Genomic DNA, 20,919 nt, shown 5'->3' on the forward strand with positions numbered 1-20,919 from the left:
CCTCCTTTTCTCCCCACATTATGTGGTTCTTGAAGGAGGTCAAGTTTTTGTTTCCTTAGTGTCTTAACAGAGTAAGTGCTTAATAAGTATTTCAATGAATAAGTGAACTTGATTGTGATAAAATTAATAAACAGTGGTGTCAGGACTCAAACTTAAGTATTCTGATTTCAAAGCTGTACAGTGTCCACTCTGTTTCTGCTTCTTGATCTTTTTTCCTTTAGGGAAGCTGATGAGAATAGTGTGGTAGGTAGGTTCCTTTAATTCTAAAATGCTGAAATACTCTCAGTGGATAATGGTAGTAGTTTCTCTGTATTGAATAGATGTCATTATGAAAAGCTTGTGAATAATTTTGTTTTGGGGAGAAAACCAAAAAAAAAAAAAAAAAAAAACCCTGATTTTTGCAGTTTGTAGTGGGGCTTTAATTAGCAGTTTTGCAGAAAAAATCCAAATTACTTGGCAGGGAAGACATAAGGATCTCTTAAAGGAACTCAGGAAATATAGTTATTATGTAACAAGTTTGTAAGAGTTTTAAGATTTGGAACCCTATCCTATTGTCTGACCCAGAGGCTACCTTGAAAAGAAAATGTAACATTTTATGTTTAGGTATTTTTGAGCTGTATATTGTAAAAGAAGGATACAGCAATTAGAAATTCCTCTTCTGGGGACTTCTTTGGTTGTCAATTGGTTAGGACTGCGTACCCCCAGTGCAGGGGACCCAGGTTCTATCCCTGGCCAGGGAACTAGATCCCACATACTGCATTGAAGACCAGAGATCCTGCGTGCTGCAGCTAAGAACCAGTACAGCCAAATAAATTAACTTCAAAAAGAAAAAAATAAATTCCTCTTCTCTTTCCTGGAAATAAGGCACTTTGAATAATGTTTAAAACTTGCAAATTTTCAGTCATTTAATTAATTTATATTCATACTTGGTCTTAACCACATTCTTACTTTGTCACATCCAAAATAAAGACATGTTTACTACTTCTGTTTGTTTTATTATTCGAAGTGTATTAAATCTATATTTTATCACCTCATACTCTTTTAGATTTAACATCTCTTCAATCTGGTAATAATTTAAAGTTGATGGTGTATTATTGTTTAATTGACAGTATTTTTCTTAGTGGTACATAAAATAATGGTATTTCTTACAATTGATAGTGACTCAGCTTTGATGACTTTTGATGCTGTAAGGTTCGAGTGGTATATATTCAAATGCCATAGATATGGTTTATTTTCTCTTTAACTTTTATTTTTAAATGCGTTAATGTTATAGAAATAATATTTTATAACTCTGAAATGGTTATTAATATGTAAGAGAACTCTTTGGAAAAATAACTTTTCCTACGAGAATAAATGCTACAGTTGGTAATTTTCATTTACTTGAATCAAATTAAACTAACTATAAAAATTATGATTCTGATTTTTAATTTGTTTCCTTATAGTTTTTATAGTCGTGCTTTTGAGAAGATGTTTCAGCAGTGTTTGGAGTTACCCTCTCAATCAAGATACTCAATTGCATTTCCACTACTTTGCACTCATTTTATGAGTTGCACACATGAACTGTGTCCAGAAGAGGTAATTTCAGAGTAGTATTGGGATTAATATAGTATGCAGAATAAGCTACTCCAAGCATACAGCTGACCAAATTTCACAAAGACTCACAAAGTCATAATTACCTAACCTACTTGCCCACCTAATGTATCTCTGTGCAGAGTCAGAAGAATGCTTGATTAGGCATATGATGTAATATTTATTTAAATGATTGGATAAATACAGATACATGTTTCTAAGAACACATCACAAAATCACTTGTTATTTAGTCCTTCAGTCGTGTCTGATTCTTTTGATACCCCATTGACTGTGGCCCGTCAGGCTTCTCTGTCCATGGGATTTCCCAGGCATAAAGCCACTTGAAATTAACCTTTATTAAAATAAATAGTGAGTCAGGCATTAATATTATGGTAAAGTTACGTATAATGAGTGATTTTTATATGCTTAGTTTTCTCTGAAATGCTCATTGAAAATACTTGCAAATTGAATGGAGACATTGCTGGCTAAATATAAGCATTTCAAAGAAGAATTTCACTGACTTGTTAATATAATAGATACAGTAAGTAAAATTGAGATTTGCCGGTGTTTGTAAGAATTCACATACTGGCACACACAGTTACTGAGTAATTAAAGTACTCTGTAGTTTTGCACATACCAAGTATCTATCAAAAATGTACTCTCAGTATTTCTTCTAATCGTCCAAGAAGAAAAATAACTCTTAGTGAGTATAGTAAGTATATATTAAAATTAAGTAGTATTAATGAGGTGGATGAAACTGGAGCCTATTATACAGAGTGAAGTAAGCCAGAAAGAAAAACACCAATACAGTATACTAATGCATATATATGGAATTTAGAAAGACGGTAACGATAACCCTGTATGTGAGAGAGCAAAAGAGAGACAGATGTATAGAACAGTCTTTTGGACTCTGCAGGAGGGAGAGGGTGGGATGATTTGGGAGAATGGCATTGAAACATGTATAATATCATATAAGAAATGAAAAATAAATGATTATGACATGTATAAACCCCAAAGGACATGTCTTGGATTCTAATAAATTTCTGCACCCCTCAAAAAAAAAAATAGCTTAGTGTTGAATCCTTTTACTTAGAACTACAGAACTTATAGAAAAGAAACTTACAAAGAGCAGTAGCATTATTATTATCTTTACGAATTGTTACTGCTAAGTTGCTTCAGTTGTGTCCGACTCTCTGCGACCCTATAGACGGCAGCCCACCAGGCTCCCCCGTCCCTGGGATTCTCCAGGCAAGAGTACTGGAGTGGGTTGCCATTTCCTTCTCCAATGCATGAAAGTGAAAAGTGAAAGGGAAGTCGCTCAGTCGTGTCTGACCCTCAGCGACCCCATGGACTGCAGCCTACCAGGCTGCTCCGTCCATGGGATTTTCCAGGCAAGAGCACTGGAGTGGGGTGCCATTGCCTTCTCCCTTGTTTATGCTAGTGGCTCCTAAATCTATATCTGCAGCCCAGATCTTTCCTTTCAAGTTAGATTTTCTCTGTACTGCAACCTAGGTATTTTTAGCCATCTGAAGTGTAACATGTCCAGAATAGAATCATTAATTTTTCCACATCTACCCCAACTTGAAACCTTTTCTGTTTTTGGCTCTACTCTTACATAAGTATTCAGACTCCTGCCTCTTCTTACCTTTGAAGAAGCCCCATTATCTTTTGCCTGGATGATTGTTACTGCCTCCTATGTGGTCTCTGCATCTGCCATTATCCTGTTCGCAGCACAGAGCCCGAGTTATACTCTAGTTGTTTTGCTTTCCAGTCTCAGCATTTTTGAGCCATTGAAGAGAAGTAGTGAAGTCAGATCTGCATTTTAAATAAATTAGTAAGTTTGAAGCAATGCTAGTTCAAGTCCTTTTTTTCAGGAAGAAGGGATGTATTATCTTTCAGGAGTTGGAATTTGGTTAAACAAAATCCAAATGTCTATGGTAGGTTAGTTTTTATAAGAGATAAAAGAGATCTATAACATCTCCCATCTTCACTTCTTATGTAGGATAGACTTGAACCTTATTTTCTATGTTTATTTAAAAACTTTTAATTCAAATTAGTTCAGTCGCTCAGTTGTGTCCGACTCTTTGTGACTGCATGGACTGCAGCACGTCAGGCTTCCCTATCCATCACCAACTCCCGGAGCTTGCTCAAACTCATGTCCATCGAGTCCATGATGCCATCCAACCATCTCATCCTCTGTTGTCCCCTTCTCCTGCCTTCAGTCTTACGCAGCATCAGGATCTTTTCCAGTGAGTCAGTTCTTTGCATCAGGTGGCCAAAGGATTGGAGTTTCAGCTTCAGCATCAGTCCTTCCAGTGAATATTCAGGACTGATTTCCTTTAGGACTGACTGGACTCTCAAGGTCTTTTCCAACACCACAGTTCAAAAGCATCAGTTCTTTGGCACTCAGCTTTTTTTATGGTCCAACTCTCACATCCATACATGCCTGCTGGAAAAACCATAGCTTTGACTAGATGGACCTTTGTTGGCAAAGTAATGTCTCTGCTTTTTAATATGCTTTCTAGGTTTGTCTAGATTTGTTAATTCAAATTACTTTGTTATAATTTTTATTGTTTTTGTTACTATTTTTCTTTAACAGAGACATCATATTGGAGATCGCAGTCTTTCCTTATGTAATATGTTCCTTGATGAAATGGCCAAACAAGCTCGAAATCTCATCACTGATATTTGCACAGAACAGTGTACTCTTAGTGACCAGGTAATAATTTAAATGTTTCCTTACAGATGGGAAAATTGTCTTGAAGGCAAGAAAACCATCTCTTAGCTGGGTTTTTTTTTTTTTTTTCCCGTTTTTAATCTTATCCTCAAATTCTCAGTAAATCTCATTACCTCTTATTATGAAGCTCTGTTGTTAGGTTTTTAAGAAATGTCCCACTGTCTTTAGGGTTATGGTTTAAAATCCAGCCTCTAGCTTGGCATTCAAGTCCCTTCCCAAGGTAGCTTGAACATCTCTCCCCAGCATTTTATGCTCCACTACTGAGTCATTCTGATGAGGTTCAGAGCACATTGTGTTCTATCATAGTTTTGGTCTTCATAGGCCATTTTCCTTTCAGTAAAATGTTATTCCTCGCTGCCTGGTATTTTTTTAATTTGTCCTTGAACTGTAGCTTTGATATAACTACCTCTATGAAATGTCTCTTCACACAAGATTTCCCTGTTTCTGTGTTTTCCAAGCTGAATGGGCTCTCCAAGCTGGCTAGGTAAATGCTGCGTCTCACTTATTACCTCTGTTCTTAGTGCTAGTATATTTGCCGCATAGTCTGGGTTTAGCTAAGGTTTGTTTCAGTAGTTAATGTTTTCGGAGTAATTGGTATGTATGATTTCATTTATTTTTAAATTTAGTTATTGCCCAAGCATTGTGCCAAAACCATCAGTCAAGCAGTGAATAAGAAGTCAAAGAAACAGACTGGTAAGAAAGGGGAACCTGAAAGGGAAAAACCAGGAGTTGAAAGCATGAGGAAAAACAGGCTGGTCGTGACCAAGTAAGCCATCCACTATTACTGTATCTTTTTGTTACAGGTAGAAGAGGTTTTTTGGTTTTTGTTTTTCCATTTTTGTATGGCATTAGTACTGAGGAAATGCTAGTAATTGTAAATTCTTCATTTCCCAGTTGTTAATGTTTTTTGACATTTGTGAACTTGATTAGCCAGTTAGTGCTTATTTAATCCAAAAGTACTTATTTTGGATTTTTGAAGAAAATACATGTAATAGATGTCATTTTTTTAATATGTTGAATATTGAAGGCCAAGAATCTGTCTAAAAATTTGGAGGGGGTATACTATAAGCAATCTGTAATTTTCAGTTTATTTGAAATTAGATGTCTGACACTATTTTGGCATCTTGTTATATATTGAACATGTCAGTTTAAGAGAGGAAAAGTTGAATTTTGCCATTACTATTCTGATATGAAATTAATTTCATATTGCTATTATGAGATGTTAATTTTTTTCTTTACTGTTTATTAATGTTTTTCAGCCTTGATAAGTTGCACACTGCACTTTCCGAGTTGTGTTTCTCTATAAATTATGTACCAAACATGGTGGTTTGGGAACATACCTTTACCCCACGAGAATATTTGACTTCTCATCTGGAAATCCGCTTTACTAAGTAAGAAAGAATATAAACTGTTTTTTGTTTGTTGATTAGATTAATGAGTTTTTTTAATTTATTCTTCATATCTATGCAGTCTTTACTTTTATGAGGGAAAGCATTAGTAGAAATGGTATATAAATTAGTAAAATTGTAGTATGAAAAAAATAACTGGTAAGTATGAAGAATAGTGAACTGGGAATTACTTAAATTACCCAGTCTTATCCCACACTTATTAACTCGTTGTAACACCGGAGAGGCTAGTTAATCTTTGTGAGCCTTAACTTCCCTGTAAGAAAAAGGACAGTTCAGTTCAGTTCATTTCAGTCGCTCAGTCGTGTCCAAATCTTTGCGACCCCATGGAATGTAGCACACCAGGCTTCCCTGTCCATCACCAAACTCTCTGAGCTTGCTCAAACTCTCATCCATTGAGACGGTGATGTCATCCAACCATCTCATCCTTTGTCGTCCCCTTCTCCTCCTGCCTTCAGTCTTTACCAGTGTCAAGGTCTTGTCTAATGAGTCAGCTCTTCACATTAGGTGGCCAAAGTATTAGAGCTTCTTGAGCTTCAGCTCTAGCATCAGTCCTTCCAGTGAATATTCAGGGTTGATTTCTTTCAGGATTGACTGGTTTGATCTCCTTGCAGTCCAAGGACTCTCAAGAGTCTTCTCCAGCACTGCAGTTCAAAAGCATCAATTCTTTGGCGCTTAGCCCTCTTTGCTTCCTTTATGGCTCAGCTGGTAAAGAATCCGCTTGCAGTGCGGGAGACCTGGGTTCGATCCCTGGGTTGGGAAGATCCCCTGGAGAAGGGAACTGCTACTCACTCCAGTATTCTGGCCTGGAGAATTCCATGGACTGTATAGTCTATGGGATTGCAAAGAGTCGGACATGACTGAGCGATTTTCACTTTCAACCTTCTTTATGGTCCAACTCTCACATCCATACATGACTACTGGAAAAACCATATCTTTGACTATGTGGACCTTTGTTGGCAAAGCAGTGTCTCTGCTTTTTAATATGCTAAGAAAAAGGAGAAGATTGGAGCAAATTGGTATACGTCAGCTGGCAGGTGGCAGCCCAGTAGGATCATGGAATCAGTTTAGAAAGTTGTAGTGAACATTTAAAGAAAGAAAAAAGGGAGGAAAGGAAAGAAGGAAGCAGAAATAGGGGAAAAACTCAGTGCATTGCATGTAGTAAGTAGAAATATTGTTTCACAGAACTTTTCAGTTAGGTATATATTTGTGTGTACTGAGTTGGTGATGTTAGACACATATCGTATAGCAGGTCACAGTCAAATGTGTGAAAACCTCAGGGTTGGATGAACACGAAACTCTTGTGAACTCCAAAGTATGCTGTTATGCCAATAGAATTCTAGACCCGTGAGGCACTCAATTCTAATTAGTTTAATAAGTTATGTTTCTTGATATTTTATGTAACAAGTCAGAAATTTTGTAAATGTTGCTTCAGCTTTTTTCTAAAGTTACACATTTATTTATTAAAGACAATATTGATTGATTCAATACATTTTTCTTAAAGGCCTTAGAGCAATTTATGAAAGAAATTTTGCCAAAGGACTTTCAAAAGGTTTGGCTAAAGGTTGTGGTCACTAACAAGTATTTGTGCCTTATGTGTAATATTGTGTGAAGAAATATGAGTAATAATAAAACTGTATAAAACTCAGAGCTGCAACAACTATAGAAGAAAATAGAATATGTAAATAGGCAGTAAATTGAGTGTCAAGTCATCAGTTGCTTGGTGTTGAGCATCAGTCTGGTGTTGAGCAGAGTCTCTTGCTCTTCTTTAGTAAGGAAGGCATCCTGACAGTGAAACCAAAACTGCTTCAGCATTTAGACCATAGGACATTACGCTTCTGATACTTAGCACTCTCGGCTCGGTGGATTGGTACAGTGTTGTATGGAAGGTAGGGTTCAGTTTACAGCTCCCTTGTTTTCCTTCTGTAAACAGTTGGTCCGTTAATCCACAGAGAAGCAGATGTTCTTTTTATCAAACATCTACTTAGTGATCAGGTTCAAGGCAAGGCTGTATACTTGTTTACCTGGGAAATATTTTTATGCCAGAACAAATAGCTTGTGAGTATTAGTTGATTGATTTTTGCTGATCACTTGCACACAATCGTAAAGACTTAGTGGCTGTGTACAAGGACAGCAGTTTTCATCTTGAGTTGTTCTTCTGGGACTGTTACTAGTCATGGGGTTTGTCTGTTGTCTTTATGAATTTATCCTTACAGATTCAAGTCTAAGATCTTTATAAATCTAATGATTAGGGAATTTTAGGGTTTCCCTGGTAGCTCAGCAGTAAAGAATCCACCTGCAATGAAGGAACCACAGGAAACACAGGTTCGGACCCTGGGGTCAGGAAGATCCCCTGGAGGAGAGCATGGCAACCCACTTCCAGTATTCTTGCCTGGAGAATCCCACGGACAGAGGAGCCTGGCGGGCTGCTGTCCATAGGGTGGCAAAGAGGCAGACACAACTGAAGCGACTTGGCACACACGCATGCATGCACTTCCAAAGTGACCTTGATCAGTTTACTTGAGTTCTGCACCTCAGGTTTGTTCTTTCCTCTATGAAATGATGGTGATAACTGCATAGCAGGGTTATTAAATATGAAGACTGTAGGTAATATATTTAAGACCTAAAAACTACTGGTGTGTAACAGTGCTAAAGGAATTCAAGCTGTAGACTTGAATAGTCCATTTACTTGCTGGAGACCACATATCATGTTAAAGGAATATTTAAAACCCTCTTTCTTCTTAAATCATTTTTATTGCTGATGCCCTTAGTATTTTTTTAATCACTTGCATCCCCATTTCATTCCTGTATGTCTACTAGGTATATTCTTTTTTAAAGTTGTTGCTTTGGAAGTTAATGATAGTAGTAATTTCATGAATTGTAGATTGAATGGCCTATTTACAGAAATACAAGAATTAGAGCTTTTTAATTTTTTCTACCATCCCCGCTCCAGGTCAATTGTTGGAATGACTATGTATAATCAAGCCACACAGGAAATTGCAAAACCATCAGAGCTTCTAACAAGTGTAAGAGCATACATGACTGTACTCCAGTCAATAGAAAACTATGTGCAAATTGATATTACAAGAGTATTTAATAATGTTCTTCTTCAACAAACACAACATTTAGACAGTCATGGAGAACCAACCATTACAAGTCTGTACACAAATTGGTAAGAAACATATTCAGAAATTTGGAATGATAAAAAGTTTCTTTGTAATGAATGACTTACAAAAGTATTTTAAATGGATTAATGCTTGTTCATGTTATTAGTTAACTTTAAAATTATATGCAGTAATGTATACCTTAATAAATTTTTAATTAAATTCTCCAGTTGCAAATTTACTCTTCTCCTTAGGTATTTGGAAACTTTGTTAAGACAAGTCAGCAATGGTCATATAGCTTATTTCCCTGCAATGAAAGCATTTGTGAACTTACCTACGGAAAATGAATTAACATTTAATGCAGAGGAATATTCTGACATATCAGGTGAATAATACTCTGGCATATTTTAGAGAATGAAGAAACCTTGATTCTTTTGGGTTTTGATTCCATTATGACTATTTTCATTCAATTATATGGATAATCAAAAATTAATTTTAGACTTACCTAGGCCTTTATGTTCTTTCTTATTCTAGAGACTTTTCTTAGAGTTTTCAATTAATAATTTGCTTCTTAAATTTTTTTTTTTTGGTCAAAGTATAAAATTAATTCCATTTCCTTTCAGAAATGAGATCATTATCGGAGCTGCTTGGCCCATATGGTATGAAGTTCCTAAGTGAAAGTCTTATGTGGCATATTTCATCACAAGTTGCTGAACTTAAGGTAATACAGTTTTTATTGATTTGAGCTTTAAAATATTTCAAAAATGTGAACAAACAAACCTAGAGTGTTAATTATTTTAACCTGACATAAAGTTGTCATGAAATGAAACTATATGAATTTATATGAAATTTATAAATTATGCAAAATTACAGAGCTAGCAAGTTCTTTCAGTAGCATCTTCATTTGCTTCTGTTTTACAAATGATAAAGCAGAAAGCCTAGAGAGGTGAATTGACTGGCTAAAGGAGACTGAAACTCAAATTTCTTGACTGTTAGTCGTCTTCATTCTGTTGTATTGTGATGCCTTTCTTCCAATAACCATGTTCAAAGTTCCAGCCAGTCATCTGTTTAAATTTGTAGTTTGAATGTATTACTTTCCACAGATTCCAATATAAACATTGTTAGGTTTATTGTTTTTTTTTTGCTTTTTAAAAACTTATTTATTTTTAATTGGAGGATAATTGCTTTATAATACTGTGTTGGTTTCTGCCACACATCAACATGAATCATTCATAGGTATACCTTTGTCCCCTCCCTCTTGAACTTCCCTCCCACCTCCCACTGTTTGTTTGTTTTTTTATTATTATTATTAGCCAGTCTTTTAAATTATCTTGTGCCTTTTAAACTGGATGAAAAATGTGCATAGCATTTTAATAAACATGTGAAAGAGCTGAAGCAATGTTTTAAGTAATTCTAGAAGTCTTGTAAAAAGATCTCAGGGCTAAAGTGGTTTATACTGAATGAGTCTATGGAACAGCTATCTAGTTTTTTAAAGAATTTAAATTTGTGCCACCAAAATTTTTGAATTTACAGACAAAATAGGAAAGACACGTTTAAAAATACGGCTTTTTCTTTGTGAAAGTTTTTTGGTGGTTACTTGTGCCTTCTATTTTAAATTACTTAAGAATATGGTGTATAGGATTAATAAGTAGCTGGCATTTCAGGTGTAGCACCCGAGAAGTCTAAATGAGGTCATCTGATTTACTGAAAATTGGGCAAATAGACAGGTGAAGTCAATTCCTGCAAGATTAATGTTTTGCTGAGTGAGTAGAGAGCAAGACTCAGTATAACTAAAAGGAGAGGCAGTATTACTCAGTGGTTAAGAACGCAATCTTTCAAGTCAGGCTATCATGGATTTTGGTCCTGTCACTTAAGAGCTTTGACTTTGGGTTGAGAATCACTTTAAGTGATAAGTTTCAGCTGCTTAGGTACTCAGCATAGTCCCTGACTTACAATAAGAACTGAGTAAATATTTTAGTATTCATCATGTCATTATCCTCTCACTTCTTTAAAAGAAAGATCTGCAATTCTTGGCTAGAAATCAGCCTTTAGTTATTTTATAATGTGGATTTTAAATGCACAGATATCATACCTTATATAGTTTTAAATACACAAACATTGCACTTCTAGTTTTGGTGCTTTGCTTGCTTTACAAACAGTGTAATTCTTACTTATTAGACTAATCCCTCTGTAAATTCATGATCTCTTTTCCATCCTCCTGTTCTCTGGCAGCACATCTGTCATCCCAGTCTACTTTCTTCTGCTCCTCTCAGGATGAGATCATTGCAGAATTATGGTCCAGTTATTTAGCTTTTGCTAACTGTTGTTTGTTTCAGACACTTCCAGAACTGTTAGTGTTTTTATTGTTTCTCTGCCATTTAATGTGGCAGGTTAAGCAGTATGATGTGATAATAAAAATTGGCCTATACATACCTGTGAGAGTTGAAGGCATCTGATGTCCTTAACAGTGTTGTCAGGTGCCAAGAGGATCTGGCCTTCCACTTTTTCTCACATTTTTTCACTCTTCATCCCAGCTGGCCTACTTGCTGTTGTGTCATCTCAAAGTACTGTTCCCTGAGATACTGTCTTATGTATCTATGTATCTATGTAACATTCATATATTTTTCAGTTATCAGAATATCCTTTCTTGACCACACTTTTAAAAATAGCAACCATTACTTTCTGTTCTTTTAATCTAGCTTTATTTGTGACCTTTCATGTCATGCATCTTATGTCACTTTCACTAGAATAAAAACTTAATTAAAAACTCTCTTAAAACCTTGGTGCTAAATTAATGTCCAGCAGATAGAGGTGCTTGGTAAATATTTGTTGGGTTCAAAAATAAAAACAGGTAGCTTTCCTGATTTTTTACTGTATTCTAGGACTTTTCTAAGCTCTTTACATGTATTTTATTAACTCCTTTAAATCCTTAAAACTGGTATTGTCCCTATTTTATAGATTAGAAAAGTAAAACCAAGAAAGATTAACTTGTCCAAGCTGACATGCTTAATATATAACTAAATAAATTTGATCTATATATAGAGTCGCCCTGACTCCAGAGCTTATACTAGTACTGTGCTCCACTGTCTCAAAACATGAAAGAGATCTTAGCAATCACCTAACCTACTCTTAGCTAGTGCAGAAACATACATTTTTCTAGGTGGGTGAGTTGATCTTGAAAATGAGGCAATCTCATCAATTACTCTATATTTCTATTTATGTTTATATCTAAACTTCCCTGGTGGCTCAGCTGGTAAAGCATCTGCCTACAATGAGGGAGACCTGGGTTCAATCCCTGGGTGGGGAAGATCCCCTGGAGAAGGCAGTGGCACCCCACTCCAGTACTCTTGTCTGGAAAATCCCATGGACGGAGGAGCCTGGTAGGCTACAGTCTATGGGGTTGCAAAGAGTTGGACAAAACTGAGCGACTTCACTTTCACTTTCATATCTAAATAGTAATTTTTGATTGGCCCTTACTGTTACCTCAAGAGGTAGAGACTGCCTGTAATAAGATGACCCTTCACATGTTTAAAGCAGTTTTTAATATATTGCATTTCTCTTCTAGTCTCACTCTCTTCTGTCACAAATTCTCTTGTTGGTGTTGCTTATAGAGAATAATGCCTAGAACTGAGAATAAACTTCAACTTCAACTACAGATCTGATTAGTGAGAGTGCACTTACTTACCCTGGACACTGTACTTACTAGATAATGTGTAGCATCAGCACTTTATGTAGCTATAATACCATGCTGTTTTCAACTTGGAATCAGATACCTTTTTTTTTTCCCTTTCTCTTAACCCTTCTTCCTCCTCCTTCCTCCCCCCTCCCCTTCACTCCCCTCTTTTGTTTTCCTACAGTAACTTGAACCATGGCTTCCACATCTGTGTTTTTTTACAAGGTTGTTGTTCAGTCACTAAGTTGTGTCTATCTCCTTGCGACCCCATGAACTGCAGCACGCCAGGCTTCGCTGTCCTTCACTATCTCCCAGAGTTTACGCAAACTCATGTCCATTGTGTCGGTGATGCCATCTCAACATCTCACCCCTTCTCCTCCTGCCTTCAGTCTTTCCCAGCATCAGGGTCTTTTCCAGTGAGTCGATTCTTCATATCAGGTGGCCAAAGTTTGGAGCTTCAGCTTCAGCATCAGTCCTTCCAGTGTATATTTTCAGGGTGATCTCCTTTAGGATGGACTGGTTTGATCTCTTTGCAGTCCGCGGGACTCTCAAGAGTCTTCTCCAGCACCACAGTTCGAAAGCATCAGTTCTTCAGTGCTCAGCCTTCTTTATGGTCCAACTCTCACTTCCATACATAACTCCTGGAAAAACCATAGCTTTGACTAGATGGACCTTTTATAAGATAGACTTTATTTTTAGAACATTTTATGTTCACAGCAAAATTGAACAGAAGGTGCAGAGATTTTCCATACATGCCCTGCTTCACATGTGCATAACCTTCGCCGTTATCAACATCCTCTATCAGAGTGGGTACATATTGTCATCATCAGTGAACCTACATTGACATACTATCATCACCTGAAGTCCCAAATTTACATTAGGGTTCTGTCTTGATTTGTGCATCTTGTGGGTTTTAACAAATGTATGACATGAAAGTCACTCATTGGTGTCCAACTCTTTGCAACCCCATGGACTATAGCCCACCAGGCTCCTCTGTCCATGGGATTCTCTAGGCAAGAATACTGGAATGGGTAGCTGTTCCCTTCTCCAGGGGATCTTCCCGACCCAAGGATCAAACCCAGGCCCCCGCTTTGCAGGGGACCATCTGAGCCACCAGGAAAGCCCGGGAATACTGGAGTGGGTAGCTGATCCCTTCTCCAGGGGATCTTCCTGACCCAGAAATCAAACTGGGGTCTCCTGCATTCCAGGCAGATTGTTAACCAGCTGAGCTACCAGGGAAGCCATAACAAATGTATGTTGTCCTTTCAGATTGACTTTTTTTTTTTTTTATTTTTTATTTGAAGGAAAATTGGTTTATAATGTTGTGTTGGTTTCTGCTGTACAAGGACACAAATCAGCCTTAATTATACATACACCCCCTCTTTTAAGCCTTCCTCTCCTCCTACCATCCCATCCTCTGGGTCATCACAAAGTGCCAGGCTGGGCTCCCTGTGTTCTTAGCAACTTCTCACCAGCTATCTGTTTAGTAAATGACAGTGTATGTATGTCGCTACTTTCTCCATTCATCCTACTCTCTCCTTGCGGACTCTCATCCGCAAGTCCCTTCTCTACATCTGAGTCTCCATTCCTTACCTGCAAATAGGTTCATCAAAACCACTTTTCTAGATTCCCTGTTTGTGCATTAATATACAATATTTGTTTTTCTCTTTATTACTTACTTCACTCTGTAAAATAGATGCTAGGTTCATCTGCCTCACTGGATATGACTCAAATGCATTCTTTTTTATGGCTGAGTAATATTCCATTGGATGTATGTACTACCTCGTTATCTATTCATCTGTTGATGGACATCTAGGTTGCATCCATGTCCTGACTATTCTGTAAATAGTGCTGCAGTGAACATTGGAGTACATGTGTCTTCAGAATTGTGATTTTCTCAGGGTATATGCCCAGTGGTGGGATTGCTGGATCATAGTAGATTTATTCCTGTTTGTTTGTTTTTAAGGAATCTCCATGCTATTCTCCATAATGGCTGTATCAGTGTAACATTCCCACCAATGGTGTAGGAGGGTTCCCTTTTCTCCACATCTCTCCAGCATTTATTATTCATAGATTTTTTGATGATGGCCATTCTGACTGGTGTGAGGTGATACCTCATTGTCGTTTTGATTTGTATTCTCTAAAAATGAGTCACGTTGAGCATCTGTTAATCTTAGTATATACAAGACATACAGATGGTTTATTGGCCATCTGTATGTCAGGGAAAAGTCTGTTAAGGTCTTCTGCCCATTTTTTGATTGGGCTGTTTGTTTTTCTGATATTGAGCTGTATGAGCTGCTTATATATTTTGGAGATGAATCTTTTGTCAGTTGTTTTATTTGCAGGGTTTTTTCTCCCATTTCCGCCCATTCTGAGGGTTGTCTTTTAATCTTGTTTATTAATAGTTTCCTTTGCCCTGCAAAAGCTTTTAAGTTTAATTAGGTCCCTTTTGTTTATTTGGTTTTCCACATCTTATATTTTGTATGATACTGTTTTTTAGACCTTTATTATTTTCATAATTTTTCTTGTTATTGTTCATTATTTTTGGATCTTTTTTGAGTTCAGATTTTTCTCATGGTCTCTTAGTAATCTTTTTATAAACTTAACTGTCTTAGCTATGTCCTTAATTGTTAATGTTATCAAGTATATTCTTATTCTTTAAATGGTAAAAGCTGATGTTTTAACATTTCTCTTTTATATCGGAGTGACAGTATTTTCTTAGATATTAAAATTTAAAGTTCATGTAATAATACTATAAATAATGTTGACTTCTTTTTGAATACTATGGGTTTTCTGACTCGCGTGTTATTTCTTGGCTGGGTTCTTTTTCAGATATTTGATAGTATTAAACCTGAGTTTAAAAGCTAGTCAAAAGAAACTTTTTGGGTAAGAGTTTAGATTTATTATCTTTGGAGATATATCAGTGTGAGTTAACTTGGGTTTCTCATTAAATGTAATATACCCCAAAACCAAGATGGTTTATAATACTAAAACTTTTTTTCTTTAAAACTTCTGATTTTAGTAATCTTCTTTGTGATTTTCCTTACTTGACATAAGTTTTCAGTTTACCTTCATAAAACCTTGCATATTTTATTAATTGTAAGACTTTTAGAAAAACTACATGGTTATGTTTTGCTGTTTAGGAGCTTTATATTTTTATTTTTTTGCTTCTCAGCACTAAATCATGATTTAGTTAAGCATTTTTCAGAAGCGTTCTTAATGTGGTCAGCCATAAATATGAAAGCTTTACATTTCCAGCATTGTGCCCGTTATCATTTAGATTTCTGCAAAACAAAGCTAGTCCTAAGGATTTAGTTATCTGGAATTGCACAGCACTTTACAGTGGTTTTCTTAGAGATCATTCTTACCAATCCCAAGTTGTAATTCAGATTTCTGTGAATGTAACCACTTGTGTATTATTAAGAACTGGAGGTATTATTCATAACTTTGTTTTCTCAGCCTCGGTGTACTGAGGCCTACTTAGTGTGTATTCTTATATTTTATTCTATAAGAAATATTATGGTCATAATATAATGGTGTTTCATATAGACAAGTTCAGTTTGTTTTACACTGTTGTATTTTATTGAGATAAATCTCCTCGTACTTGTTTATCAGTGCTGATTCTAATTTTATTTTGGCATTTTCAGTGTCCTGTAAAATTACTTTGCTTAGAATACTGAGTTTATAAAATTATATTAATAGAAATAACACAGATTTTTGCTTCCAGTACGGGTAGGCTAGATTATTTAGGTCAGTTCTTACCTTAAGGACAACTTTTTTTTAAAAATGGAGCTAGATAGAGGTAGGAAGAAAGGAAGGAAGACAGACATCTTCTAAAGAAGAGCTAAAAAGACAGTGAGGTGTTTATTTCTAGACCTTAGTTCCCCAACTAGGGATCCAACTTGTGCCCCCTGCAGTAGAACCTGGAATCCTTATCACTACACCACCAGGGAAGTGCCCCTGGAAGCCACTTTTGATGTGAAGACATTTGCTAATTTAGAAGTAAGATTTGTAAGATCCAGCTGTAGTCTTGGTGGTCTTGTGGAGCAAGGAGCTCTATAATCAAAACCCAAGACAGAGCCTACCCAAAGTGGGAGTGGAAAGGAATCCTGCTTAATTTGTCTTTCACCTTCTTTACCTGATATTCCTGAATGTAGCGTCCTCTTGTCAGCATCACTTGAGAAGTTGGGTGTGGAAGATGCCCCAGACAGGCATATAATGACCCTCTTGTTATCAAATCGAAGTCTTCCTTTCTATGCCACTGCCTACAATTTCTGAGCCCTCCCTAGGTTCCAAGGCTTCCATTAACTTGCCTTCTGTGCTTTATCTCCCTTAAAAGAACTTAACTACTCAAATTTCTCACCTCTACATATTCTTTGCTCCAGGTTTCGTCTTCTAGAAATTTGTTGGGCTGTCTCATTAGGTCTTGTTTCCTCTATTGTTTCCTTTGTTATTGTAGATTTATGCCTTTTTAATTTTTTTCCTCATTTCAGTGGATTTTTGGAAGAAGCAGAGTTTAGACATATATAGAGATTTTTCTACATTTAATCAGCATTTCATGAGGTTTACATACTTGTTTGAACATTTTTATAGGAAAAATTACAGATAGTGAATCAAAGAGTATGAATATTTACATTACTTTCTGATATTATCAGATATTCTTTGGAAAAGATTGTTAACTCACACTCTGCACGTTAAAGCATATTGGTGCCAATATAGCATTTTAATCTTTTTTGAAATTAATGAGTACATTGTTTTGGGAGATTGTAATATTTTTAAGATAGTTCTGTAACTTTTTAGCTTTCATTTTCTTTTTTTTTATATTTAAACTGACATAAATATTATGTGGCTGCATCTTCTTTTTATCTTTAAGTGTACATTAATTGACTTTTAGTTTCTGTTTTAGCTGAGGACCTTTTTGTTTCAGAATAAGTTTGTGGGCCAATAAAATAAATTTAAGGAAAAGTTTCTTTGTATTTAATGTGGAAGTCGCTCAGTCATGTCTGACTCTGCGACCCCATGGACTATACAGTCCATGGAATTCTTCGCTAGAATACTAACGTGGGTAGCCGTTCCCTTCTCCAGGAGATCTTTCCAACCCAGGGCTCCCACATTGCAGGTGGATTCTTTACCAGCTGAGCCACCAGGGAAGCCCCTCTATATTTAATGGTTGTGAATAAATCATGTCAGAGACATAGTCAACACTACGCATGTGTACTAATGATAAAACGCATTTATTACTTTCTGTAGAAGAAAACCAGTCTGCATTCCTACTAAAATTCTTGGGGTATTTGGAGTTGTGCCCATCAAGTCAATTTCTTCTTCCAGTCCTGCTAGAAGAATTGTTTTGACATTTTACAGATCATTTCTTCTGTAGTTCTTCAGAGTCCTAGAAGGTGTTTTTTTTCAAATGAAGTAAGAAATTTAAATATGAATTGTGCCAAGAATTCAACACTTTAGAACAGAAAACCAGCATTTTTTTTTTAGTAGTCTTGATTTGTTTCACTTGATTAATCTCAGGTTGTTCCATATCATTTAGTTACAATTCCTAGTATTAGTTTTCCAGCTTTGGGGCCCTTTGTCAGAGATAATCATTCATCATGGCTTTAAATATATAGAAAACTCTGTTTCAGGATGCAATTGAGAGAGAGAAGAAATTTATATAAACTATACTTTGTCAGGAAGAGACATCATTAGCTTTTCAAGAGTAATGTGCAATTAAATACTTTATGCTGATTGTTTTTAAAGTATGGTATCCAGATCAGCAGAGGCAGCCTTGCTTTGAATCTTAATTAAAAACGCACAATTTTTGGTTCTTCCTAAGACCTGCTAAATTAGGACCTGTGGGGTTGGAGCCCAGCAAGTCCTCCAGATCATTCTGATGCACGCTGAAGATCAACAACCATTTCTTTAGAGTTTAAGAACATGGATTTTAAAATCAGACATACCTGAATTCAAATTCCACTGTTTAATATCTGTAACTTTGGGCAAGTTACCTAACCTCTCTGAGCCTTAGTTTTCTCAGTTGTGAAATTGTGGACTGTCACCTCCCTCATTTGGATCAGGGTAAATGGGATTGTTTGTAAATTGCCTAGTAGAGGAAGTTAAAAATGATCACCGTATCTATTTAAATATATACTATTTTGTTTTATTGATTCTGAAACAAAATTACCCTATATTAGTATTTCTGAAATTATATGTGTCTTATATGATTAGAAAATATTGTGTCAGTTTAATTATTAGAGTTTTTTTCTTAATGACACATAAAATAATGGTGCATTTAAAACTCAATGCTGTCTGTGATTCACTGATACATGATATTATGTTCAAGATGTATGAACACTGTCGAGCTTGGGCATATATTTGAGTGTGTATTGACTGATGAGACAAGTATTGAATTGGCCTCAGAGAGAGCAGGCAGTGTCTCTAATTAGACACTGTAGAGGTTGAATTTAGCAAACAGTTGTGACTGGAACTGATCATCTGAATATGAGTTAAAAGCAAAAATAATCCAAAGTGTAACATAAAATTCATACTGGTATAAGAAAAATTATTTTTATAGATTTTCCATATAGTCTTTTTATGCTTCCCTTAAATCTCTTATCATCGGCCATTGGTTTTTAACACAATTCCTGTGGCATTTTAACAGTATGCTTGCAACATCTCCAAACCTAGACCTGCTGAGTTGACATATCCAGGCTTTCCAAATATACAGATCCATTATTTCTGCCAGAATAAAGTTAATTATATTTGTTTTAGTTATAATTTTTAAATGAAATTACTTTTTCCAGTACTGCTTTTAAGAAAAGAATTCTTTAATATTAGAGTTGTACTTTTCTTAATTAGCTATCCTTCACTCCCTTCCCTCTCTTCCCGTTTCTCAGTGGTCTTGGAAGAGGAGGTAGATGTTGACATTTCTGTTTAGTGCTGGGAAACTTTACTCTGTTTATAATTTTTATGAAGTGGTACCCTACCCCTATGGTTTTCTCCCTCTGTTTTTATGTATATCATCCAGTGATGAGCTCTAGGCTATCTTTAGCCAGCTTTAACTTTAGCAAGTTCTTTTTGTTTTGGTTGGAATTTATTGCTTTCTATATCCACTTTGGTGTCTGCTTTTTATTGTAGGTGCTGTACTGTGTCTAAGCATAAGATAATCCTTTATCCTACTCCTTATCTTTATTGCTTTTTCCTGAACTCCTCCCTTTTGAATTTGCAAGCTGAAGGAAAACATTAATTTTATTTAATTTTAAGATTCTTTTAATGAAAATAACAAAAACAAAGCATAGAGCATCTGGATTTTCTATATCGTTTTTTCTACTTGCCAGTTGTAATTACCAAGCATGTTCTTGTCTCATCAACCATAAGGAAGTCTGTGCCTGACCTAAGATCTTTCTTTTCTTGTTTTTTTTTTTTTTTCTCAGAAACTTGTGGTGGAGAATGTTGATGTGCTAACACAAATGCGGACCAGCTTTGACAAACCCGACCAGATGGCTGCCCTCTTTAAAAGATTATCGTGTGGGTAACTCATGCTTTTTATAAGAATTAAGAAGATCCTGAAACTCAGTCTTTATTAGTTTTTGCTCAGATGTAAATACAAGTAGTAAGTTATGAAAAGCATTCTTCACTAGAACATTTTAGCAGTGAAAGGATCTTTTAAGTGAATGGCTTATCTGTTTCATAATTTTTTTTTACCATACTCTTAGTATCACATATTAAATATTTGATATCATTATCAGTTAACTCATGAACCCATTAAATAAGTTAATCTACATTAATTTAGACCAAAGGAGATTGAACTTTTGGGTCTGTAACTTTCTAAAAATCAGCATTATTGAGATATAGCTTGTATAAGTAAAATGTGCATTTTAGTGAACGAGTGTGATGGTTTTTGACAGATGTATACATCCACATGGGCTTCCCTCATAGCTCAGTTGGTAAAGAATCTACCTGCAATGCAGGAGATCTGGGTTCAATTCCTGGATTGAGAAGATCCCCTGGAGAAGGAACTGGCAACCCACTCCAGTATTCTTGCCTAGAGAATCCACATGGACAGTGGAGCCTGGCAGACTACAGTCCATAAGGTTGCAGGAGTTGGACACGACTTAGCAACTAAACCACCACCGCCATACATCCACATAACCATTACCACAGTCAAGATGTACGTCAGTCTGTCAGTCAGTCAGTTCAGTCGCTGAGTCATGTCCAACTCTTTGCAGCCCCATGGAAGAACAGTCTCTTCACCTCAGAAAACTCATGATTCCTTGTAGTCAGTTTCATACCCCTTGACAATGACTGATCTCATTTCTATCACCATAGAAATGATAAATTAAGATTGCCTGTTCTGTTGTATAAACAGTGTATACTCTTTTGTGTATTTTGTTGAGATTCACCTCTCTTTGTTATGTGAATCAGTAACTTGTTCCTTTGTAT

General features: G+C 36.0%; 1 protein-coding gene across 4 annotated transcripts in view; it reads left to right on the plus strand.

Annotated features, from left to right (window-relative positions):
• The window catches only part of NCKAP1 (NCK associated protein 1), a 105,750-nt gene that overhangs the window by 66,734 nt on the left and 18,097 nt on the right, over positions 1–20,919 (plus strand). For all 4 annotated transcript variants that reach the window (XM_070802611.1, XM_070802606.1, XM_070802616.1 and 1 more), the window contains 8 exons: positions 1,443–1,575; positions 4,169–4,288; positions 4,933–5,072; positions 5,566–5,697; positions 8,666–8,884; positions 9,071–9,201; positions 9,440–9,537; positions 19,911–20,004. In XM_070802611.1, the coding sequence (XP_070658712.1) occupies positions 1,443–1,575; positions 4,169–4,288; positions 4,933–5,072; positions 5,566–5,697; positions 8,666–8,884; positions 9,071–9,201; positions 9,440–9,537; positions 19,911–20,004 (1,067 nt within the window). The remainder of the gene's footprint in view (positions 1–1,442; positions 1,576–4,168; positions 4,289–4,932; positions 5,073–5,565; positions 5,698–8,665; positions 8,885–9,070; positions 9,202–9,439; positions 9,538–19,910; positions 20,005–20,919) is intronic.

This window comes from Bos indicus, chromosome 2 (assembly GCF_029378745.1).
Source record: "Bos indicus isolate NIAB-ARS_2022 breed Sahiwal x Tharparkar chromosome 2, NIAB-ARS_B.indTharparkar_mat_pri_1.0, whole genome shotgun sequence".
In the NCBI taxonomy this organism is placed as follows: domain Eukaryota; kingdom Metazoa; phylum Chordata; class Mammalia; order Artiodactyla; family Bovidae; genus Bos; species Bos indicus.